Below are 25,174 nucleotides of genomic sequence, written 5' to 3'. Positions count from 1 at the left end.
CATAAAAGTCCCAAACATCTTCATCCCAAAAACCAGCTCAAAGACACCCAATAGGTCTTTTTCCCCTAGTAATGGCATTTTTCAATAATTCAGTAATTCTGAATTGAAATAGTTTTAATTTAAATAGTTTAAATAGTTTTAATTTCTTTCCTCATGATCCGCCTTTATAAAACACACTGGGGAAATGAGGGAAAAAAAGGACAAGGGAAAAAAGACCCTAACAGCTTATTTTGTATGTCTGGCAAAAAGCTATTCTGAACACAAGCATTTCTTTAATTTAGAAACTTAGCTGTAATTGTTTAGGAAGCTTTACTCCTGACATTTCACAGTAAATATAAATAAAAAATAAAACCTACAAACATTTACAAAAAGCATGCTTACAGTAAACCTATAAAGGCTTTTAAAACGTCAAGTACTTTTGGTAAACTCCTTTTGGAGTTGGTTTTGGTTTTTCTTGTTCATGGATGGGAAAAAAATCATAAGCTTAAAAGAGCATCACCACTACAAATACCTGATTACTCCTTATGGTGTGTTCATTAAAAATTTGTTTATCTTTGCTTTAGAAAATTCAAACAATAGTTTCCTCTGCTTCCTTGACAGACCAAAATATTCCACTATCTACCACTACAGGCAGAGAGACTTGCTGATCATCAGCCTGAACTCCCAGTTCTTCACATTACTTCACTACTCTTGGCTGTGTACAGCTCTTTGTGTACAGAGTGCTCCCACTCCAAGAATTAGGCTCTTCCAACACACCTATTGGAATATGTTTAGGCCTTAACCATCTCCAGCCCTCTCTCAACATAGCTGTCTACTCCCTCACGACTGCACCTTAAAAATCTACTATTCTTATGCTTTTAAATGCCTTCATTAGCTGCCAGCAACTCTTTGCTAACACAGGCCCAGGTGGGCTAGAGGCAGCTGGGAAACAGGAGTCATGTGTGAGTGTAGCAAGTTCAGACTGCTGTAAATGTTCATGGAAAAAACTCTATGGGCATTCCTAAAGGAGGGAAACAGACACTGTATCAGTAAATCAGACTAAATCAATAGCATTTGCTTGTCTCTAGAAAAGTGAGAAGACTCAAGGTTTGTATTATTTTGCCCCTTGGCTCCTGAATCACTGTCATGAATCTTAGATAACACATGCTTCTTTAAAAATGCCATTCTTTGCTCTCAAATGACCACACCAAATCAGAAACAGGGACAAAAGGGATGAAAATCCTGTTAATCTAATCTGATTCTCTCTTTTTACAGTAACTTTGTAGACATATAATCCAAGTTCATAGTGTATAATACTATATAGTTTTATCATATATGCAGTAGAGCATACCAAGTAATAAATCCGGGTAAAAAATTTGAAAATGGAGTAGCCAAGCTCTGCCACTTGCCTAAAACAGACTTGAAAAAGCTTTCTCTCTCTTTAGAGAAAGAAGTGGTTGTACCTATAATCTGTGAGCTGCATTTGCCAAGCAGCAGACGACTGTGTTTTCCCATAATTAATACATCTAAAAAAACTAATCACATCCTGGTGCAACTCATTTCACCTGGAGCCTCTCTCTTTTATAGTGTGCAAAGGAACACACTTAATAATTGTAATGGAGCCTCTGTTTGGAAGCACTTTTAGATATCTCCATTGGTAACTTTCCAGCTGTGTTCCTGCTTCTCTGCTAGGCCATCTGAAATGAGAAGTCTCCATTCACAATAATTCACTTCTGAGACTGCTGTGTGCTGTAGGGCAGCAGATGACTTTCCCAATGAATTAAGTAGCCTCTAATATGCTCATTTGCTATGTTTGTTTTTTTTTTCTTTGGGTTTTCTTTTTGCTTTTGCTACTCTGAAGACAGAAGACATATGTTTTGACTTTAGTGGAACAAGTGGCAAAAGCAGTTTGCTCTTTTCAATTAAGGGTAAGGTTTTCTGTTTCTGAAGGAAGAGCTTCTCCATCTAAAGTGAAAGCTGATGGTGTATCTCCTCCAGCACATGTTTTCAAGGCAAGATGACTAAACAGGGGGTTGTTCTATTGTGAGATTATGTGGCAGCACATACTCATTAAAAAAAGAAAAAAAGAGTTCCCTTTCTGTCCTAGTGCAATTGATCTGTGTTCCTGACTTTCTTACAAACACTCTGAATGTGGTGAGTATAAAAGAGTGATATATGCAATGTCTACTTCAAGGCAAAAATGAGAAAGGGTTTTACTTTGGGTGAGGAGACAGATGGTTGTTTTGCTACCCTTTTTCCGACACATTCAAATCTCAGCTGAGCTCTCTTATGAAAGTGCCATGTGTAAATGCTTACCTTTGCTTTAAAGCAACCTTATCTGTTCACCTTTCCTGTACCATCCTTGCTATACAATCAAACTCAAATACTTTTTTTTGTTGCCTGTTACCCTGGGAAACAAATAGAGCCTTCCTGTAACGTGACTCCTAATAGAATTGAAGGGGAAAAAATAAATCACATGAAAACTTAAAAAAGTAATTTCAAGTTTTCTTTTGGCTTCTGTAAAAAAACCTGAAAATTCAATTACGATTTTCTCAAAACAACACCATAGCCTGGTTTCCATAGAAAATTTGTCTTCTGAAATAATTCTGGGCAATTGCTTATACAACTTGGGTAATAATTGATGCAAAAAATCTCAAGAGTTTGGCAATTCTCATGATTTGGTCTTGGATGAAGGTCTCCATAAGAAGTAGGGCCTGAGCAGGACAGGTCTGAGCAAAATTGCTGCTCCAGATAAGAACTATATTCTGGTACAGAGTATGATTTTAGATTTGTACTCTGGAAGAAAAACAAACCAAAAATCACTTTATAAAAAATGGCCTGAGTTTGGAGTCACAAGAGAAAGAAGTTACATCTGAAAGTTCCTATTACATCTGAAAAAAAATCAAGCCAGCTTTCTAGAGACACACAAGGAGGAACTGCAGGTTCATCTGTCTTTGTCCACATCTGCGTGTGCTGAGGCTGACAAATGCAGAACAAAAAGGTGTGAGCAACACAACGATTGCAAAGTGCAACGCACCAGGGCTTGGTGTAATATTTCCTCTGCATTGTACAAGCACGTCTGTCAAAAACAAGCACACAGAGTGGTTTTGGAAAAAAGGAGTTAACTTTCTCTGAAGCAGGTCTGTCTCCCCTCCCAGCAGGGCCCAGCATGCCACAGTACAAGCTCACCTACTTCAACCTGCGGGGACGAGCAGAGATCAGCCGCTACCTCTTCGCCTATTCGGGCAAGAAATATGAAGACCACAGGATAGAAGCAGCAGACTGGCCCAAAATCAAGCCAAGTGAGTAGCACAAGTTCTTATAGCCAAAGCTCCACTAGAAACATCAGCAAAAATGAAAGCAATTGAAGAGGTACCTGTATGTTTTATGAACAGAAATACACTTAATTTCTGGCTTTAGTTAAGCTTGTGTGAGTTTTAAGGTGAGACAGCCAAACTGTCATTGCTTATGCTCTCACAGGAGATGGGATCCAAATGTTCAGACAACATGAAATGCCTTGCCTGCTGTCATCCAGCTGGGCTTTTACTCCTTATCAGTTCAGTACAGCTTTTGTGTAACTAAAGATAACCAAATTAGTACTAATCTCAGCTTCTCTAGATAATTTGATCTCAAAAAAACCACACCCCAGCCTTTACCCTGGGTTTAGAAAGCCAAATTGGAGAGAAGGGTCAGGAAGGACACTCCTTTGCAATGTGAAAGGTCTTCAGAGTGGAAAAGTGATGAGAAAAAGTCAATTGATATAGGAAAGAATAAAACCAAAAGGATCAAAAAGAGGTACTAGAGAATAATTTTTCCTAAGAACAAGCCTTGCCACCCCTTCCAAAAGTACCTGCTATTGTACCCCATTCATTTAATGTCTTTTAGTTTAAATAACCTTTTTTTCAGCTTTTAAAGGTATTCATTATTTCTGTTCACTAAATTAACCTTAATTCAAATGAAACAGATCTTGAGTTTGAAGCCTCAGGGTATGAAATCAATGTCTTCATTTCATGGATTAGGCTTGTGTTTGGCTACATGGGCTATGACTTTTCACATCCAGAATGGACAATAATGCTTTGGTTTGGGAAAAAGACACACTGATTCATAAGGTGACTTGTATTAATGAAGCAATGTTTCTTGATAAGCTTTCACACCATTTTATAAGCCCAGCCAGCAAGCTTCCAAATTTTTCTAGGGTGCAGATTTTGTAGGTTTGGTCTTTCCTGTTTGCAGCGACTAGAATGATAAACACCCAAACACAGCTGTAATCCAAGTTGCAACTGAAGCCTTCAGTGGTGCTCAAGCCTAGAAAACAGTGGCAAAAATCCACAGAAAAGAGTAAGAAGCAGTGGAACAGGGATTTCAGCTAGGGATGACTGACTTTGGAAACCTTTTCCTTGTAAGACCTTAAGCCAGTTGACCACGTGGTATAGCTTATTTCTCTTTCACTGAAGCTCTCAGGAAAGCAGAAACTAAAGGTGAGATTAAGAATTCAGATGACCTGAGATAAGCTCTGCACAGGCTTTTCATTCTTAATTACACACAGCAAAGTATATGTGGAGTTTTCTATACTGATTAAGTAAGACAAACTAAAAAGACAAAGCATAATTACTCACTTAAAGGGTGCAGTGGCATTCACATTCTAGGGCAAGATGTTCTAACAGCAGATCTGTCAGACAAGTTAAAAGCATTGCATCACTCTGAATATTGCTGATGATCCCAATGTCTGAGCAGCGCAAGAAACAATGCAGGAAATTTCTTCGGTGTTCTTCAGTGCTCTCTCCACAAACCTCTCATTATTTGTACAGGACTTGTTCACTGCAGTGAATGTGCAGCTGCAGTGCCCTTACCAATGGGACAGAGACCCCTAGAAATCCTAAGGTACACACTTCGTAACTCTATCTGCTGCATTTACAAATGCTGGCTGAGTCATTAACCTTTGGACACTTTTGTTTCTCTTTCTGTGCCCTGAAAAGTTTGCTGGCTTACCAAGGTTAATTAACGTTTTTCATTTTCTCTGCATAATGACCTTTCCTAGCAGCCTCTATAACTGAGCCCTAGATGAAATTCCATGACAGATAAGAAGTTTAGTAAAATGTGGGAGCTGCTGCTCTAAGATTTGTGAAGTCGTCTGTGCAAAATTTATTCTGGTCTAAGAGTTCTTTGAATTTCAGGCATTTGTAGACACCCAGTCAGTCGCTCAGTGGATGGGAACAGGAATGTATCCTGCTAATTGACCAGGAAAACATACACCTACACAGAAATTGTTGGGTGCATATCTGAAAGTGGTGCATCTTATGGCAGCAGGCTAAACCTTTGCTCTTCAAACCCCCCTGAGCTCTAGCACCAAAGTAATGGTGCCATCTGCCACCACTGACATGCACATTACAGACAACAAGCAATTAAGAGGTTTGCTAATTAAAACAAGAGCAAAGGTTTCTTGGGTGTATAAAAATGTAATGCTGCTTAAGGAAATTGTATGGACCTGATGACTACCTCCACCTCCTTTGTGAGGTTTTCTCATGGTTACTCACAGTATTTCCAGACACAATGTTCTCCCACAGGCAAATCATTCAGCAAAAACACTGAATCAAAGGCAGCAAAAAGGCTTTGGAATAAACAGCCTTAACTGTTCAACAAGACCAATAGCCAGCACACCAATCTGCCCTAGGGCACCTAAACCCTGACTTTGCAGGCTGTGACTCAACACAAGAAATGGTTGTTTCCTGGAGAGGGAGTAGGTTTGTACAGACTTTGTGTGCTTTCACACTGTAAGTGTTGCATACAGCATTTGCCCTATGGAAAATAAGCCTTGCATTCTCTGCTATCCTGAGTTTTCAAAATGTGCCTCAGCTCCCTCCACAGAGACACAGTTTGAAGAGCAAAAAGCACCAGGTAACAAGATTCTTGCCCAAAAAGTTAAACCGCTGCTGTGTTCAAAAGTAAATGTGAAATGAAGAGATCCAAAGGCATTTCACTCTGTTGAGAATTCTTCTGTACAACTTTCATTTGTATCCGTATTCAGATCCTTTATGTAAAGGATTTTTTCTTCTCCTATTTTTCCTGAACTGGGTCTACCTTATAAAGAAGAAAAATAAGTAGCAGATTCCAGTCAGATTCATCCTGGTGAAAACCAAAGGGTGGTCAGTATTTAGTGATGATAAAGGGAATTACAGCTACATTTGATGTAACAGCAGCTAAAGTAATGCAATTCAGTATGCAGCTTATTTTGTAGCCCTCAAAAATCAGTAAAACTGGTCCAATTAATTGAACTAATTACAAAATTATATATTGCTGGAGATTAATAAATACCAGACAAATTGCTGTGCACACTTACATATATCATGTTTGCTTGTACCCGCTTGCCTTTGAAAGACCTGGAACCATTTTTGACCACAGTCTGCAAATACAATGTGATGCCCTATTTTTAAAAACTTCAAGTATGAGGAAGCAAGATAAACAAAAAAACTACTTAGGGAAGAAGCTTGGACAAGAGAACACTTTGTGTTTCTTAAGCTAGTAAGGAACAAATTGAACAATTCAAGTTTGTCTAAGAGCACAAGGAGTCAGGTCTCTGAATGAGATCTGAGAGGTCAGCTCTGCTTCAGCAGTTTTCTGCAAATTAAAGTAAGGTTTTGTAACAAATACCAAGCCAACCAAATCATCACACGATATAAACCAGGAAATACATTATTCTGAAGAAAAGGCTTAGTTCTGTAAAACAGATGGGAAAACAGAAAATCTGTGCATAAAGATCAGTGTGCAGAAAGCCCATTTAGAAAGCAGACTTGCAGCTGTGGCAAGTTTAATTTTTGACCTGAAGAGTGTGGTGGGGTTTGTTGTTTGTTTTGGCATTTTTCATGTGGCTGCCACCAATAAGATGCAATCCTAACGCACCTTCAGGAAAAGAAATAAGTCCTCCCTCCTGGAAATACTGTCCCACTTGGTTTTGTTTATACCCAATGATGCTTTTGTTGTGTATGAAAGGATGGCCTATTTGAGCATAAGTACTTCTGTTATTTGGCTTACACACTCTGTTATCAAAATTTCTGTAACTCAATATTTTTTTTTTCCCACTTCTGACACTAATCAGATCATCTTTGCCAAATTTTCCAATTGATGATTTTGGGCAAGGACTGCAGTTTAGAATATAAACACATTGAAAGAAGCCAGTGTATAACTACTAGCAGTGTCCTGCTTTAGCACAGAATTTTAAAAATCAAACAAATATCAAGCAGCAGCTTTCCATAGTGCTTCACTATATGTAATTCAATAATTATTTTAACAAGTAGACAAACTCATTCTTTACACTTCTTCTTGAACACACTCTGATTTGACCATGCCCCCATTTAAAGGGCAATCAATTCAAGATCTACAGTAGGCTCATACAAAGGAGCCCATTATGTGGGATCTGTACTCCCACACAATGGGCTCCTCACAAAAAGCATCATTACACTGCCATAAGCCATGATACAGCAGAAAATCCACTGTAATGGTGAACTAAGTTACCACCACCTGAGATATTAGGCTGGCAGGCAACAACAGTTTTTGATCGTGGCTCCTTCAGGCAATTTGAAGCAATGGCAATAACAGACTTTATCATCATAGCAAAGGATGCTCTTCTCCTGCACTGATGGCCATAAACATCCCATAAAACAGTTCAGGATGTGTAGAACGGTGCTTGAAAGGTCCTTAGGAAACCTGACAGACTAATGGCCCTGGAAATACTCTGAAGATAACAGATAAATATTGAGAAGCATCTGACAGCAGACAAAAATTCCTCAGGGGTGCAGTTGCCCTTCTTCCTGAGTGACTTTCTGCTGTGAAGCTCTACAAAAACGTGTACATAGCTATCTCATAGGGTAAAAAGCTATCTCATAGGGCAAAAAGTAGTGCTTGGCAAGAACTTCCAAAGAGAATATGAGTTGTAATAAAATTGAAGCTGGGATGAGATTAAATCACAGCATCCTCCTCATCATCCCTTTCTAGAAGATTCAGATTCTAGGTACCTCCAGCTCTGGGCCTACCATTTCCCAAGTGCCTTGCTCCTCTGCCACCATTAAAAAATACGTATTTCATATATTTCTTATTTGAAGATGCAAAGTATCTATTTGTTTCTCATGATCCAGTTTAAATATGAATGGATAGGAAAAGCTGTTATGGTCAGTCTTCAAGGCAAAGGAGAACTTATTTTGACACAGATATTGTAGTAAGAAACAGGTCTGTGACATTTATTTGCCCCCACATTTGACTAATCGTGCTGCCTTAGTATGGAGCCAATGTAAGCTTAATCACCAAATGATTAATTATGCAGCTTTTGAGCAATAATCAAGCACTTAAACGCAGGCAACATTGCATCAGAGCCATAGACAATTATAGCACTGGCAGGTCAGCTCAGGGAAAATGGGGGAACATATTGGAAGGACAGAACGGAAATGAGAAGAATGATGAAGATTAGTGAAAATGGAAGAAAGAGGTAAGGGAAGGAGAAAGTTAAGAACTGTATCTGGAGAAGAAGCCCAGCACTAACAGCTGACCAGCCTAGGTGCCAGGCTTGGACAAAACTGTGCTGAGCTCTGTTGTGTTTCCCCTCCGTGTCCCAGACAGAGGAACAGTAGCACAGGAGCACGAGCCGCTGGGTCATGGCCAGGAGAATGAATGAGGAGCTTGTGTTCAAAAGGAAGGCCTGAACCAGTGAGAGCCTACAAGCATGGCACGATGCCAGCAGTCATCACAGCCCTTAGGGGCTGGGTGGGGTGGAAATTAAAGGGATGGTCTTGCTTTTAAGACACATCATCTCCCCTGCTCAGCTTTATAAACATTAGAATTCTTGTCACAAAAGCCAACCAAAATTAAAGTAGTATGAAAATGAATTAATCCAATTCCTAAACACTGCACAGATACTTTAGTGAGATCTTCCTAAAATGAGGAGACTGCAGATCAGTCTAAGGACTTGTCCTCTGTCAAGGTTTTCTTCATGGGGAGCGTAGACTGCAGATTTCATTCCAGCATACGATACAAAAAGCCAGTAAATAACCAACATAATATGAAAAGCAGAACCTGCTGATAAAAGTTCCATTTAAAGAAGACTACGGATTTAGTTATTCAAAAAGGAGGCCTTTTAAAAACCCTTTTCCTCTTTCAGTCTAAATTTGGAACACAAGCATTCACAGCTTTGTACTTCAGATGAGCGGCAAAGCAAGCAGGAGCTAAACGGGAAAGGTCATATTTTGTGCATGCCTGAGAAATGACGCTGTTTGTATGACAGCAGCAATAGATTTTTTCTGCTTTTCCTCCTCAAAATGTATTTGCTCAAGTGGGAGTTGGAGACATTGTACGACAACATTGTTTTGAAAAACATGGAAAGCGCATCCATATGGATACACAAGGGTTTAAACTGACGTAAGTACAAAGCAGCCCCCAAAACAACAAGGGTGAGAGAAAAGCCAGCAATGTGACACTCACATCCTTCCAGCCTGCACTACTCTGGCTCAGTTGTAATTGCTCCCCTATGGATGGTGTTTCATGCCTTGCCCCCATGACCTTGATGCTACCCAAACATCTCTCTCACACAGCAGCTTTTCACTTGCTCATCTAAAATAGGAGCCTGGCAGGAGCCATCCTACCTGCTCTGCTCATCTTCAGTCAGACAAACCATGCCTTTCACCAAAGCTGAGAACATTTCAGCAGGATTAGTGCCATGCTTATACACATGGGGCATTTGGGCAACTTCTCAAACATGTCAATGAGCAGAATTGGACCAAAAGCACCACAGGAGGTCAAAGCAATCCACAGAAGCCCACATTAATGAGTCTAAGGGTAAGACTGCTTAAATGCATGTGCAGACAGATTTCTGTTGTAGTTTGGAGCCCCTGATAATATGGCCTAGGTGTGGTTTCTGCAACTGGCAAAGCTTCTAGAGGTCACATTGAGGTTATTTGTCGAACCCCAACCTTACCTCCAGCAATCAAATGTCCATCCAGGGTGAAGGCTCCTCACATCCTCCCTAAGGATGAGCTGTGTGACAAAAATCCACACCCCTCTTCTCCAGCTGGAGAAGGAAGACTCCCAAGTTTCACAGAAAATGCATTCTTCCCCATAACAGGCAAACTCAGATACACAGAAAAATCTTCTGGGAAAATTGTTATTCTAAATTGCAAAAGCAAAGAGACACTTTACAGTAGGTTACAAAAAATTTTGGTCGTTACATGAATGTTAGACAGTAACGTTTTAAAGGCAAAGATTATTTTTTCTAAATTTTCCAGCCTGAAAACACAGCTTTGTAAGCCATTATACCTTCTCAGATATGGAGAAGATGTAGTGTAAATATCTTCTGCCCCTTGACTACTCTTCGCTATTTTCCTGCACTGCAAAGCAGCCTGAATATCTGCTATACATTCTGGTGCTCAGGAGTAGCCTGCCCTGCACCCAAGAAGAACCAACAGATTTTTAAAATTACCTGCACAGTATATGTGTACTTTCATCAAACCTCTTAGAATTGCATTAATTTATAGCTTATTAACTCAATAATCAAAAAAAACAGTGTATAATTAAATACATGCTGGAAAAAAACCTATGTTTACATTAAATCCCAGTTTTTTTCCCTGTTTTTGATAAGAAAAAAAATAAATAACATTTTGAATACACAAGAAAGGAAGGGACACCTACCATTTATCATCTGTTATCCTTCAAAGATTCTGTGGTTCAGTAATGACAGCAATAGATTTGCTGCCTCCTAACAAACAAACCCCAAGTCTCACTATAAATCAAAGCACAAATCCTTTTAGACATTATGGGATAACGAAATGAAGTCTGCTCTCATTTTTTAATTTTAAAATTGTATTAAGAATCATGCAATTGTATGTACAAAAACAAAGCTGTCTTTGTATATTTTCAGTCACAAACTCAGTTTCTCTTTCAGAAAAGAGTAACCAGGTCTTCAAGGAAGTAGCTCAGCACTGAGGAGAATGACCTTAATAGACATTACTCATGTTTTCAAGGAATGAATTGCAATTCCCTTGAATTCAGAAATGACCAGATTCCTGAGAAATAGAACATGAGATATGACTACCACTCTGCCACTGAGCTGACTTTGACACCATAATCCATGTTCCTTAAGAGTTCAGAGAGATGCTTCCCTCCTTTAGTTGTAATCAAGGGTTTCTTAAAAAAAATAAGAAAAAAAGCCCATAATAACAAACTGGCTTATTAGCTTTAATTTTTTCTTGTGGTGACCCACAAAGTGAAACATCAGTCAAAGCTGGGGTTTATAGACTTCTCCCCTGTACATAAACACAGCAGCAAAAATATCTGTGGGTTTCTAGATGAAGCAATCTCAGTCTCACAGTTTCCCAACCTGAGCAGTGAGTGACAGCGTGTTTTGACAGCTATTGCTACAGACTGGCTTAGTCATACTGACCCTGCCAGAACTGCATCCACCCCAAGGCATTCCTACTGGGGCTTCCAAAAGAGGCTGCTTAACTCCTTCCTGGGGGGAGCTGTTACCCCTGCTCTGGCTGCACTTCTGCTGTTTCCTGTCGGCAGGCATTGTTGCCTATCTCCGTGCGGTCTTGGGGGGTATGGAGCAGGCTGACCACACTGGCACATCCAGCAGTCACACCTGCTCTCATCCTCTCCACTTGTGCCAGCCTGAAATATGTGCTTTAAGCAAATATCTCTGCTGTTTTGGAGCTCAGGGCCCTCTGCACCATTAACCCAGAGTGAAGAACCGAGGCTCTTCTCATTTTCATAGCCAGAGAGCTTTCCTGGTAAACATTCAGGGGATACAATTTGTCATCTCTCAGTGATTCTCAAGGAAACAAAACATGGACCTGCCAGGGCCTTGCTGCTCTCTGGATAATAAACATACAAAGTCTTCTGTGCAATAAGTCTATTACTGCTTCAATAACAACCAGCAGAGCCTGCTGGGGTACAGCAGCTAATGCTCATTGAACTCTCTTGCTTCGGCTATTCATCAGCTTCCAAATTCATACTGAATTCCCACTGTGCTGAAATTAAGGGGAAAAAAAAGGTATAATGAGTATTGTGTTCAGATGCAAGGAAAAAACCCAAATGCCCAGAGGAGTCCTGGATGTCTTGTGCAACTGCAAAATCTATGTTGCAGATCAAGATTTAACATCTAGGACCCCGGTACCTAATGTGATTCACAAACCACATGCTAAACCACAGGGCAGTGCTCATCATTTATGAAGTTACCTTGCTAAACAGTTACAAATCCATAAGGTTTTATTACTATCCCCTTTTCATTAAGAACTAAAAATCCTCATGGAATAGAGGTGTCATTCCAGGCGCCCTGTAAATCTTTACAGTTCTCCAGTTTTGAAAGCACTTTGCATGCTTCCAATGACCAATGTTTTCACTCTTCTACTACTACCTTTTTACAGCAAAAGACAGTCTTAAAATGGATATAAATCTTAATTATATAAAGTATAATATGGATGAAAATTTAATACAAAGCATTTAGCTATGATCAGCACTTGCAGTCACGTACTTGGGAAGAGCATCCTTGGAAATACAGATCCCTCAGTGAAGAGCACCAGGTTCCCAGGAGCAGATCCTCACTGCCCTAAACATGACTGTTTCCCCCAGATTAAGCTTTGCTCCAGTGTTCCAGTTCTATTTCACATCATGCCAGGAAATTCTCCAAAACACAGCAAAACAGCAGTACAAGTTTCCATGTAACTATGACACTAATAACAGAAAAGTAAGACTGATTTCTTATCTCAGACTCCCTTACAGATATCCACGACACCTGCTTAGTCTGTCTTTCCCTGTACTTAAAATCTGGAGGCTTCTTCCCCATAACTGGCTGAATTACTTTTTTAATGCAAGCCACATCAAGTGAATTTTAATATCTTCTTAGGATTTGTAGTTCAGAGTGAAAGATATATTTGTCTCCATGAGGACTGCCAAGTGAAATGCCTTGTCACAACCTAAGTTCTGAAATGTAGATGCTTCTCTTAATCACTGCTTCTGAATTTCAGACAACAATAAATGAAAATTATCATGCCATCTTTGTCCAATCCCTTGCTTCATGCCCTAGCTGGATCCTGCACTATGAAATTTTCAGTAGTACTGTACTTAACCTTGGCAGCCACTTTCCGAGGAGAGAAGGAAAAATTAGTATTTCCCCTGGAAATTTTCCCTATATAAAGAATTCTGTAACTATAGGAGCACATTTGGCCTCTACAACAAAATGGCAGGAAATAGGAAATGCAATGCCTGGTTTCTGTGCTATAGTTGCCTTCATGCAGTGCAATCTGATGACATCCTTACCCTTTTTTATTTGTAGTCCATGCATTTCTCCACAGAAACAGTGAAAGTGTTGAGTGCTATAACAATGCATATCCTCTGAGTGGTAAAACTACAGCTGTCACAGACTCTTACGGTTAATGGTGATGATTGAACTTTTGGTTGTTTTTTCTTTTTTACTTTCTGCTCCAAGCTATCCCATTTGGCAAACTCCCCATTCTGGAAGTAGATGGAGTTATCATTCATCAGAGCCTGGCGATAGCAAGATATCTTGCCAGAGAAGCAGGTAATGTATCTTTGATTATTTTCTTTCTCTCTTCTGTGCTTACATTTAATGCCCAGGTAAAAACACATCCACATAGAAATAGAAACAAGCCAACAGCTTGGCAAACCTTACCATGCAGAAGCCAACACCAGCATGGCAAAAATTAAAGCCTGGGGTTTGGGCTGACTTCTCCAGTCAGCACACTCTATCCACCTGTCCCTGCATGACAGAAAGCACATACCTGTTCTTTCCCTAAGGCTGCCAGGGCAGTTTCCCCTAAAGCTCAACTTTGACCTGCCAGGCTAACCAGAGAGATGACCAGGAAGAAGAGGTTTTGGAAGCATTAGAGATTATCACAGCAGGCAGAGAACTCTGAAGCAGATTTAGGCAACAATTCTGGGCTAGCAGAGAGATTAGAGGAGATGTTGACATCACTTGTATCTTTAAATACTTACATTCCGTGGAAGTACACAACCAGTTAGATAAAATGATATGAGACTTAGTAATGCAAGTAATCAAAGAGAGTGGCCAGGCTTTGCTTTAGGTCAATGAGCTGTCTTTCAACACCATCTGCAAAATTGGTCTGGCTGAAGGCAGATGTGCCCACAGCATGCTGGACATCAGCAAATTGAAGATGGGGGCTGGGAAGCAAGTACTCTAGTACTTTTTTTTTACACTGTGAGCAAATGGCTGTAGCCTGCCTTTCAAAGTAACTCCCATTTTCTAACCGAGGAAGAAAGCAGAAGTTCATAGCATTATTTTTCAAGGCTCTAACACAACGCATTTTCAAGTGTGTCTTGCAATACTCTGTTACTGCCCATTTTCTCCAGCTTTGATATAATCTACTCCTTGCAAGAGAGGAGAATGAGGAAAGCCCACCTGGTGATGCAAAACAGTGGGAAAACCCAAGATTTTGTGGGATACTCCCACCCAAGATTCCTCTCTCTCTGGCTCCTGTCGGGAGGCTGATCTGGAGCCATGCTGTTTTTGCAGCCTGAAGTTTGGACTTTTTTGGTTGACTTGCACCAGTGACAAAGGCTTGGGATCTGGACCACACTCAGACCATGCTGTGCTCTTCCCAGAATTAGTCATGCTGTCAGCTACAGCAGGAAGAGGAAAGATATCTTTTCAACTTCACAGTGAAAACTTGCTAGTTCTGCCATTAAGCCTGCATACACATCACTAATCCTTTTAAGTTAAGAAATGGCATTTTTAGGTGCCCAACACCAACAATGCATAGCTGAAGGATCACAGAAGTTGAGGCCCAAGAGGAGAGGCACAGCCTTCACCTCCAAAAACACAAAGTTTCAGCAAGGGAGATGACTTGACAGAGGTAGGACATGCAGTTTGTGGTCTGAACCTGCACAGAGATGAAAGCATAAACACAGGTCTGTGAAGTGACAGCCGGGGAGAAAAAGTAGAGGCTTAAGAGAACTGCAGGAAAGCCAAAGAACTACAGGGGAGAAAAGCAGATTTGTAAACAAGACACAGTTTGGCTGAAGTCCCTGATTACAATGAAAGATTAAAAAGTGGAATGTCATGAAAAACTTCTGAATGAGGTTGAGTGGGCAGGATATAGGGAAAGAGAAACAGACTTACACAGATGCACTTTCAGAGAACATGTTGACCATGAGATGGAGAAGGATATTGAAAACTGGGATAGGTGAAGATTAAAGGAAAGGAATCTGTGCAGACCCTTGCTGAATGTGTGGTGGAAAGCAGAGAGGATAAAGAAACAATGTTCAGGTTGGAGGCTCAGGTAAGGGATAGAACAACTCACTACCTTGGAAGGCCAGAAGAAGAAAAAAGCAAAGGTAGATGAGATTGCACCTGGATGCAAGGAGTCAAATCTACATTGTGAGCATCAAAAAGATCTGGAGAATGTGTATTTTTATGAAAATATTCAAATACTTTACCTTTGGGGGGTATCAAAAATTCCTGCTGATGCTGTCTCTAACATCCTTTCGTATGCTTGCTTCCCACAGGTCTGGCAGGCCAGACACCTGTGGAACAGGCCTTAGCTGATGCCATTGTGGACACCATCGATGATTTCATGACACTGTTCCCTTGGGCAGAGAAAAACCAGGACGTGAGAGTAAGCCAGTCACTAAATTAAACAAAGATAGTGCATAAGCCATGCTCCTGTCTGAGCATCAGTTCTGGAGACACTGATGGATGTCAGCCACTGGGTTCATCACCTCAGCTCAGCAAAGCTGAACTGCTGGAGCTCTGTGGTTCCTCTTTGAGGCTGATCCCACCTTCTCCTTCACCAGGTTGTTTTCACCCTTGGCAGAAACTCTGAGGCCATTGTGAGCTGCCCCTCACTAGCTCAGCTTGAACCAAGGATGTGCTTACACCAAACTGCTCTTCAAAAGGGCAAAGGCAGGACACTTCCACCCCAGCTGGCACTGCAGAATTCCTCTCTCTTCTCTTAAGGAGCCTGTGCTCAAATCTTTCTGCCAACTCAGTAAGATAAATAGCCCCATCCCATCCTTTAGTGTTTCTGCATTTTGACTTCTTCTAGGTGTTCAATAAGTGTCGGTGTTCAATTACATCAGCTGCCAGGGACAGCTGCTTGTCAGTCACCAGAGCAGTGTAGGACAGTGGGCACTGCTGATCAGGACAGGTAGCACAGACCTCACTGTGCTTTTCAGACGCCACAGCCCACACCTTGGTCCTCTGCAGTCCTTCTGACACCAGACTATGGTGCCATGGCTACTTTAACACACAGTCACAGCCTTGTCTTACACCATTTGGGGTTCCTTTTGCCATCAGGCCAGTGCCTCTCACCAGAATCCCAAAAGCAAGCACACAGATCAGTTGCTGGGGGAAGGAAGTGATGGATGAGTTCACTCCAGCATTACAAAGGCTCTGCACAGCTCTGACTCAAGCAGATAAGCCTGACCACCCTCTTAGGGAAGCAGAGGTGTAACAACAGCTCTCACCATAAATTGCCAGTGCTGCCACCTTCCATTTATTCAAAGGCAGCATCTCAGATAATTTAGGGTATCTTACTGCAGAGACCACAGAGTAAAAAATGGTGCCCTAAACTCATAAAGAATAAAGAAACAAAATGAAAGTGCTCTGAAATCTTGCATGGGAAAATCTGAAATTTGAAGGTTTAGTACTTAAAAGTGTGAATTTCTTATATTTCCTAGTGATTTCCTGAAGTTTCCTCGTTTGGGGAGGGTAAGTGGACTCGTGAGTTTTAATCATTTCAGAAGAGCCACACCCGCTGATGTGCCGGTGCAGAGGCAGCACTGCTGCCCCTCCATGGGGAAGCTCCTGTTGTAACTCCTGCGTGTGCCCCAGCTCGTACCCAAGCACTTCTCCAAAACAGGACCCAGATCGTGTCACCAGTGATTAATTTAAACGGGAAGAGCTGGCAGCCAACCCCGGTGTGCCCATCCACACGTATGCACGCTAAGTTATGTGCTGGGGCCAAGGATGGTCGGGAATCTCACCGTGGCACTCTCCCAGCTCCTTCCTCTCTCCTCCTGGGTCCGCTGCCACCACCTTGTGGTCCAAGAGGCGTCTCACGGTCTCACCAGGCGGGATTTAAGTCAGTGACACACACTGAAGCCAAAACACCTCCCCAGACCCGACCAGTGCTCACCCCGGGAATTGTGAGAGGATGTTGTGCTGTCTAGCCAGTAGCAAAGAGAAATAAAAGCAAAGTAGGAGAGCAGAGCTGGAAGCTGCCCCTGGAAGCTCCCTCTGTGCCAGGCACAGACTTCATCTCATGTTCCCCAAAACACAGCTGGCATTGCAACAGCTTGGCACCCTCTGCTGCAGAGCTCCAGGGCTCAGACGAGCAGGTTGTGCCACTCCAGAAGAGGGATCCTGCTTGTGCCCACCAGCTTCACAACTTGGCTGCACAGTCCTGTACTTGGGGAATTTTGTTACCATCATGATCACACAATAGTCTGGGGTTTTCTTTGCAGGGTAAAACGGTGGGGAAGGGATGGCTTACCTAAAAGAACAGAAATACTGCAACCTGGGGCACAGATATGAGATTTCTGTACTGCAAACTCCTGGCTGATACTTGCAGTCATCTCATCCAATTACTAAGTTCTTAACAAAGCAGAAAATTATGTCAAATCTTTGATCATGTCTGTAGATACACTGATTTGATTTCAGCCTGCATTTAGGTTTCTGCCTCTTTATTTTCTTCTTTTTTTTTTCCCGCATTAACATCAGTTAAAGCTGTAGAAATAATTCCATTCCTGTACACCGGTGCTTATTTACCCAAGCCTGTGTTCCTCCAAAATTAGGCCATGCACAGTAACTGCACAAACTGTGCCATGTAGGTTGACACAAGAGTTTGCAGTCTTAACTGTTTCCATGCAGGTGAGAAAACCAGAAGCAGTTTTCCTCACCAAAGGAAACAGCTTAGCCCTTTTAAAAGCAGCCTAAAGACGTTTTGCTCTATGGGGAACAGCTAGCAGAGAACCACCACCACCACTACCTCATGCTACAGCCACTAACATGCAAACACCATGGCCTGAGCCTTTTGATCATCCTTTAAAAACACATTCAATTAAGCAGCATTTGACTGACAGCATGGAAAGACTGAGCACAAGGGATTCTGGAAATCTGAGGCTATGCACACTAGAAAAGATAACATTCAGAAGAGTCCCCCATGATTTGCTATAAGCCATTAGGAATATATTTTGTAGCTGGATTCTTCCCAAATAGATGGCTGAGCTCCTGTCTTGCCAGGGCTGGGTGTTTTTTTCTGTTAACACAGAAAAAGGAGCAGCATCACCACAGACATCATGTCACCATCAAGGAGCACTCAGGTGCTCATTAGGGAGGAATTGGCTTTAAGTCATGGCTCAGGAAGCCACAAATGCCATGTCTTGGTACCTGACCCTAATATTTTTCATATGTCATCTTTTTCATAAATAATAAAAACCTAAAAAATTCAGTTTTGCTGACTGCTGTGCATCTCTGTGTGTTTCTTCCACCAGAAAAAAGCATTTGATGATATCCTCACCAACAAAGCACCTGAACTACTGAAAGATTTGGATACTTTCTTAGGGGATAAGAAGTGGCTGGTAGGGAATTCTGTAAGTATAATTTTTGTTTCTCCCATTCCCACCAGGTTGTCAGAAAAATTAAGTAATAGACTATTGCTGAATTTCTGGGTTTCATGTCAGGCCATGAAGCAACTCTCCCCACACTTTTAACCCTTTGGTCTTACCAACACACAACTGGTCACAAAACTGCAAAGTGAAAATTGTTTTCCACAATATTAGAAAAGTGAGGCAAACCAGGACTAGGATATGTGTTTTCTAAAGCAGTTCATAAGTATGTTGACAAAAAACATTTTAAATGCCTTTGCCCCTGTGAACACAAATTCATGACTACACAGGACCCTGTTTATCATCACTGACTTGTTTAAAAGGCAATGCAAAAAAAAAAACCTTTTATAAAAACATAGTACTCTTTTTACCCCAAGATGTTTTCTGAATCACAGTTTCAGCAGGAAAGACTAAGATTGTAACACAACTAATATTTGTAGCCAAGACTTTATTTTAACCAATATTTACTGAAGTCAAGCCTTGCATTGCAACCTAACTACTAGTCCAGTCAAAATGGGCTTAAAAAAACCCCAACCCCAGAATGAAAATTTATAATACATAAATTTACAGTTTTTTGAGAATATTAGTAGTCCTAGCTTTTGAGATTACTAACTAAAATCTACTGCTTTCTGTCCCATTTCCACTAGGTAACATGGGCTGATTTCTACTGGGATGTGTGCAGTACGACACTTCTGTCCTGTAAATCTGACCTGGCAGACAAATACCCCAGGCTTCTGGCTCTCAGGGAGAGAGTGCAAGCACTTCCAGCTATTGCAGCCTGGATCCAGAAAAGGCCAAAGAGTGTAATGTAGATCAGCTGCTCAGAAAAACAAATGCTTGTTTAGTTTTCAATATGACAAGCATCCTAAGTTATTAACTTCTGAATCAATTAAATTAACTTCAGATGGCTACACTGTATCAAATCAAAATCTACCACTTGTATCCACTTGCAAGAAAATCTAAAACACTGATTTAGTAGAGTAATAAACATTGATTCACTGAAGTGTGGTTTCAATCACATTCCCCCTCTACTAACACAGTGCTTGATCAAACCAATTAATGTTCTGAGCACTCTCAAAGGGAGAAAAGGTGAATATACCATTCCAGAGAAGTGCAATCTCAGTAACATTTTGCCTACTGCAGGCTTTCAATCCAGAGGAAAGCAAATTAAATGGAGAGAGCAAATGCTTGGGACACTAAGCAAAAAAAAACCAACCAACCAAACAAAAAATAACCCAAAAAAAAGAAGACCCACTTAGTCAATAAAATGCAAGGGCCTGAAAAAAGTGCCCGAGAAGCTTGAGGTTTATGCTGTGCTCCTGAAGAAAACAAAATCAAAAACTTCCAAAACAAGCCAAAAAGCACTTGCCCAGCTGAGCTGGTGCCCACACCTCCACCAGTTCTCCATAAATGCACCAGCTGCAAAAACATTCAACAGCTCAGTATCTATGCCAATAAGAAAGAGACACAAGCTGGGGGTTGGTGATGGCAACCAGGTTTAGAACAAATGAAGGGTCTGCTTTTCCAGTACTGGAGAAAAGGCAGGTGGAAATCCTGGCAACGTGGACAGCTGTGGATGAAAGTGGTTTACACAAACTCAAGGGGAGACAAGTGCTTGTGAGAGGTCTCCATTGTGTGGTGTAAGCAGATAAACCACAACAAACTTGGGCAACACTCTGCTGGAAATCACCACTGTTGGGACAGCATTTCCCTTCACATTTACTTTCCCCTCCCACCTCAAGTATTATTTCACTGAATCCTGAGTGACACAAAACAACCCCTAAGAGAGCCAAGTCAAATACTGTCAGAACAGAGAGAAACAAGCTTTACTAATTTCCATCTTCACCTGCTTTGCAACTCCTTGCATCCTTTGCTGTGGCTCTTCAATTTTCCCTTCTTTAGATCCCAAAACTCCTCTTCAGCAACTGACTTCAGAGAGAGAGAGTGGCTTTTTTTTCCCTTGTACTTCTTTCCCAATCAGAAAAACAGAACCACAGAATTGCTGAAGGCACCTCTGGAGGTCATTTGGTTGAAGCCTCTGCTCACACAGGGCCACCTAGAGCCAGCAGCCCAGGACTGCATCCAGTTAGCTTCTGGTTACCTCCAAGGATGGCAGCCCTGTGTTCTCTTGAGACCTGCAGCTGAAAAGAGTAGAAACAGTGAGCTTCACAGCATCTAAAGACAGACACTGACCCCAGGGGTAACCACTGCTCCTCCAGACTACATTAACTGATCCCACACACATCCAGAGCACCACACAACCCACCCTGAAGGGCGGGGATCTTGTTTCAATCCACATTTGAACCAAGCAGGTGAGCACATGCAGGTTAACAATGGGATAAGAGTTGGGCTAGCATCATGCTCAGCAGAAACACACAACCAAATTAGCTGTGGTTCTCTGTTCAATCCATCTATTTAGTTCAGCAGAACCAATGAAATTAAAGAAGCACAGAAAACTGATTCTTATCCTATCCCTTCTCAAACAATACAGTGCATCTTCACCTTATTTCAGTTGTGCACTTTGGAACAGACAGCGCAGCCACACAACATTTCTAGGAAAAGCTAAGCAGTTTAGTCCACAACTGGAAAACAAGTTTTGTATAAGCTTTAACTTGCCACCCATTTTGAATTTGCAGAAATCATGTACAGTTGACTGGAATACCAACAGACTTGACCAAACCATTTATCAGGAGTTCTGCTTTTACAATCAATATCCTCACACCATTGTAATTAGAGTATAGTGACACACTGGTAATTAATTGCTGCTGGACAAAGCCAAGTCAGTTCGATTGGAACATTCCAGCTGGTTTGAGAGCTGCCTAATTGATTTGTATCATGCACATTATCATCCTCTCACCTGCCCCAAATCACTGCAAGCACGAAAACATTTTGTCAGTCTATGGAATTTTATTGGAACAAGTTGATACAAAACCAGTATGGAACATCAAATGAACCAAAACAACCAGAAACAGACTCGAGCATTGTCAAATAAGGCACATATAAAAAAATCTACACGCGGAATCCAGTGAAACAGACAGTTTATATATATATATATATTTGGAGGTAGAAATAATTACAAAAATACTGACAAATCTTAAGCAGTAGCAGATTTGTTAAAACAATTACTACTCAGGTCCCCATTTTCAAAAGTAATCTGTAAAACCTTTATTCAGCATCTGAGGTTGGCACATTTGGGCCATTTATGCTTTTAAAGCATCAAAAAATGATACTGGTGTTAAAAATTTTTAATACCATGAGCAATACAATAAAGAAACTACAAAAAGTTATAAACATTCATAAAACTCCTGGTCAACAGTAATGTAAGAGTCCTTGGGGTACATCATCACCTTTCTTCCTTGAATTTCACAACATATTTACATTTTAGAGACCCAATGAAGCTTTTAATAGCGTGGCTATATCTGCTGGAATGGTTCCTTCTTCTCCTGAGGAATAAAGACAAGCATTAGTACAGCTTAAAATATTTCACATAAACAGATAAAAGCCTGCATCCCCTAAACAGTAAAAAAATCCTCTGCTTGTAGGACTTGGTCACTGATTTTTGGCTCAGATACAGAGGGCATTTCCTGTGAATCAAAGAACAGCCAGCAAAAATACATCTTTCTAGTTTAGCATAAAAACTTCCAAACAACACAAGACTTGTCTGCATCAAGAACCTTCTTTTTCTCAGAGTAACATACTGCAGCTTCAGCTTACTTAAATGGACATCGTTATGTGCAAGACACCTACCTGATTCTGCTGCAGTCATATCTTGTTCTAACTTCAATTTCTGTTGGCTGATTTTGAGCATGGTTTCTTCAATAGTGCCCTTACTGATAAGTTTTATAACTTGTACTTCTCTGAAAAAGACAAGAAAAAAAAATCCATTTTCGTAGTTTGGATTAGTGCAAAAGGGAAGGATGCTATGCCTTGGCTCAGCTGGCTGGGGTTTAAAACAAGGATGAGGAAATAGACGAGAGGGCAATACAAAGAGCTTCTAGACTTTTTTTCTGGAACAACTGTGCTCTGCATTGGCAGAAAACATGTTTTCTCCTGCGCTCCCAGCCACTCCAGATGTCTGGACAGTCACAAAAATCTCCATTAATATAAATAAGTTCCCCCAGATTTAATTTTACTGTTGAATACAGTTGAAATTACACACATTCTGTAGTTTCACTCTTTATGATAAGGTGGCACTTAAAAGCTTAGAAGTCTCCTGAAGAGAACAAACAGATTGGCCAAACAGTCCCAAAGACTTCAGATCTGCCTTGGGATAGTTCCTAGCACCAGAAATTTGAGAGTTATAATGAACTAGGAAAAGGAGGAAAGTGTAAATAAAGGTTTGTTCTGCCAGCAACAAGGACTAAGACAATTACAGTTCCTAGCTCCCACACAAACCCACAGCTGCTCTACTCAAGTCTCTCCTTAAAACTTTTAATCATAGATCCTGTTGTCCTTTTAGCATCCTTTGAGAGCTCACCTCCAAGAAAACCCAAGCAGTATAATTAAAAAGAAGTCTTACCGTGTCTGACCTACTCTGTGGCACCGGTCTTCTGCCTGCTTATCGTTGTAAGGGTTGCAGTCAATGTCATGAAGGATAACAACATTGGCCGAGGTCAGATTAATGCCCAAGCCACCAGCTTTGGTGGACAGAAGGAATACAAATATACCCATATCAGTATTGAACTCATCTATCAGATGTATCCTGCAGAAGACAAGACACCATGCATCAGGCCCTAGAACACACTGGCTCCAGAGTTGAACATGCAAGTAGGGATGATCTTCTGGAAGAGAGGACAGCGGCACTGCTGTCTGAAGTACAGATGTTATATGGCAGGAAAAAGGTTACCAACAGTCCTCTGCAGGGACCAGAGACACATACTGAGTGACAGATGGATAGCAAAGAGTGAAAACAGGCTTAGAAAAAGATTTTTGATGATCACAGAACACAAAGAGTCAGTTGGAGGACAACGGAAGACTGGAACACATGAAACGAATGGGAAGGCAGGGGATGAATTACACTTCATGACAATCTTCTGTACTAACTGCACATGCAAGGGCAGAAACAGACAGCAGCTCTATGTGGGAAGTAACATCACAGCAAGAATGACAGCATTTTGAAATGAAGGAAAAAGCATTCCAAAAAATTCCTCAGAAGTTCTTGAGACAGAAAACCAGCTCTGCTCAAACACAAGAAATGCACTGCAACATATTCAGCTGCAGGGACAGACAGAATGGTTTGTCCTAGAGAAACAAAGGGGTGTATCTGCCTACTGTAAAAGAGATACATGCTACTTTCAAGGAGTAGTTACAGGTGTTACAACATGCTGACACACAAATCAAACACACCAGGAACTGCTGAAGATATACATTTTTAATTTCCCTGGCTAAGACTGTAACCCCACCATCTAAATAAACATCTTTCAACCTCACCCTTACTAAGGTGATCTGAAACTCAACATTAAACACCTTCTAAGGACAATGTCCAGTGAGCACAGACTTCTATATATTGGAAAAAATAAAGGTAAGGGTCTGAAGTCACCTCCCCCTCTCCAGCACATTCACCTTCTCTCTCTCATTTTTGGCAAGTCACATACCGCTCAGAAATCTGCGTTTTTCCATCCAGCCTAATGTATCTATGTTGCCAGTGTTTTAGGAAAACTTCCAAGATGTCCAGCATCATAGTGAACTGGCTAAACAACACAACTCTGTCACCCTGGGAAAGACAAAGCAAAACAAAAATTTTGAAACATGTTAACTATGAGCTACAAAAATTCTTTATTGATGTCAATATATGATTTTACTTTCACAGAATCCTTGTTTTCCGAAATAAAAGACTTAAGCTGAAAATCATCCAGTCAGGACTGACTTTCAGAGGAGATTCCATATTCAGTAGTTTCGCTGCATTAACTCACTGTCTGTCATTGCAGTAATATTTTAATTACTTTGTACTTAGGTGGCTCAAACAAATCACATATCAAATGCATAAATGACAGATTACTTCCTCCATAAACATCAAAACACTTTCATTCAAAACTTAAATTTAAATATTTAATGTAATAAAGAGAGTAGCCCTATTATGTTTGAAATAGATCCACAGCACCCACCAATGCAAATTCAGGATACTCTGAAGCATTATGACACATGGCTTATTTGCAAAATAAACCTGTTTGAAGCTCAGGGCAGGACTTCAAGCAGGATCTCTTCTTACCTTTCCACTGGCTTAACACACACATGATTATTCTAATGTAATACAGTCTTATTCTATTGCCAAGAGAGTGTCCAAGTCCAGGAGGCATCAAAATTATGCAAGACCCCATATATTCTTAGAGTACTTAACTTGGGATGAATACTCAAACTTGGAAAAGTGGGAAAATTTATTTCTAGAGTGATGTGCATATTCAGGGCTACACATTAAAAGCTGCAAGAGTTGCTCTGCAATTCTGCACATGTACTAAATTACATTGTAAAACTCCACAGCAAAGCAACAGGGTTGCACACAGAGCTGGCAGATAATAATTTAACCAGTTATTTAGAGCCACTCTTCAGATAGGAAAAAGCTTCAGACATCTGT

At 40.8% G+C, this 25,174-nt stretch overlaps 2 protein-coding genes across 5 annotated transcripts in view; one reads left to right on the top strand and one right to left on the bottom strand.

Annotated features, from left to right (window-relative positions):
• HPGDS (hematopoietic prostaglandin D synthase) overlaps nucleotides 1-19,606 on the top strand; it is a 28,784-nt gene extending 9,178 nt beyond the window's left edge. Inside the window, exons 2-6 of one of the 2 annotated variants that reach the window (XM_015624317.2) lie at nucleotides 3,138-3,281; nucleotides 13,445-13,537; nucleotides 15,502-15,611; nucleotides 18,490-18,588; nucleotides 19,251-19,606. In XM_015624317.2, coding sequence (XP_015479803.1) covers nucleotides 3,149-3,281; nucleotides 13,445-13,537; nucleotides 15,502-15,611; nucleotides 18,490-18,588; nucleotides 19,251-19,415 — 600 coding nt within the window. In that variant the 5' untranslated portion in view covers nucleotides 3,138-3,148 and the 3' untranslated portion in view covers nucleotides 19,416-19,606. The remainder of the gene's footprint in view (nucleotides 1-3,137; nucleotides 3,282-13,444; nucleotides 13,538-15,501; nucleotides 15,612-18,489; nucleotides 18,589-19,250) is intronic. The other variant, XM_015624318.2, reaches the window with a different exon arrangement.
• A 1,884-nt stretch (nucleotides 19,607-21,490) lies between these two features.
• The window catches only part of SMARCAD1 (SWI/SNF-related, matrix-associated actin-dependent regulator of chromatin, subfamily a, containing DEAD/H box 1), a 41,329-nt gene continuing 37,645 nt past the window's right edge, over nucleotides 21,491-25,174 (bottom strand). For 2 of the 3 annotated variants that reach the window (XM_015624304.2, XM_019006339.2), the window contains 3 exons: nucleotides 24,198-24,316; nucleotides 23,123-23,305; nucleotides 22,053-22,460 (listed from right to left, as the gene is read on the bottom strand). In XM_015624304.2, coding sequence (XP_015479790.1) covers nucleotides 22,067-22,460; nucleotides 23,123-23,305; nucleotides 24,198-24,316 — 696 coding nt within the window. In that variant the 3' untranslated portion in view covers nucleotides 22,053-22,066. The other variant, XM_015624306.1, reaches the window with a different exon arrangement.

The sequence above is a fragment of the Parus major genome, chromosome 4 (assembly GCF_001522545.3).
Source record: "Parus major isolate Abel chromosome 4, Parus_major1.1, whole genome shotgun sequence".
In the NCBI taxonomy this organism is placed as follows: domain Eukaryota; kingdom Metazoa; phylum Chordata; class Aves; order Passeriformes; family Paridae; genus Parus; species Parus major.
The sequence above is the reverse complement of the archived record's forward strand: the minus strand, read 5'-3'. Positions and strand labels throughout refer to the sequence as shown.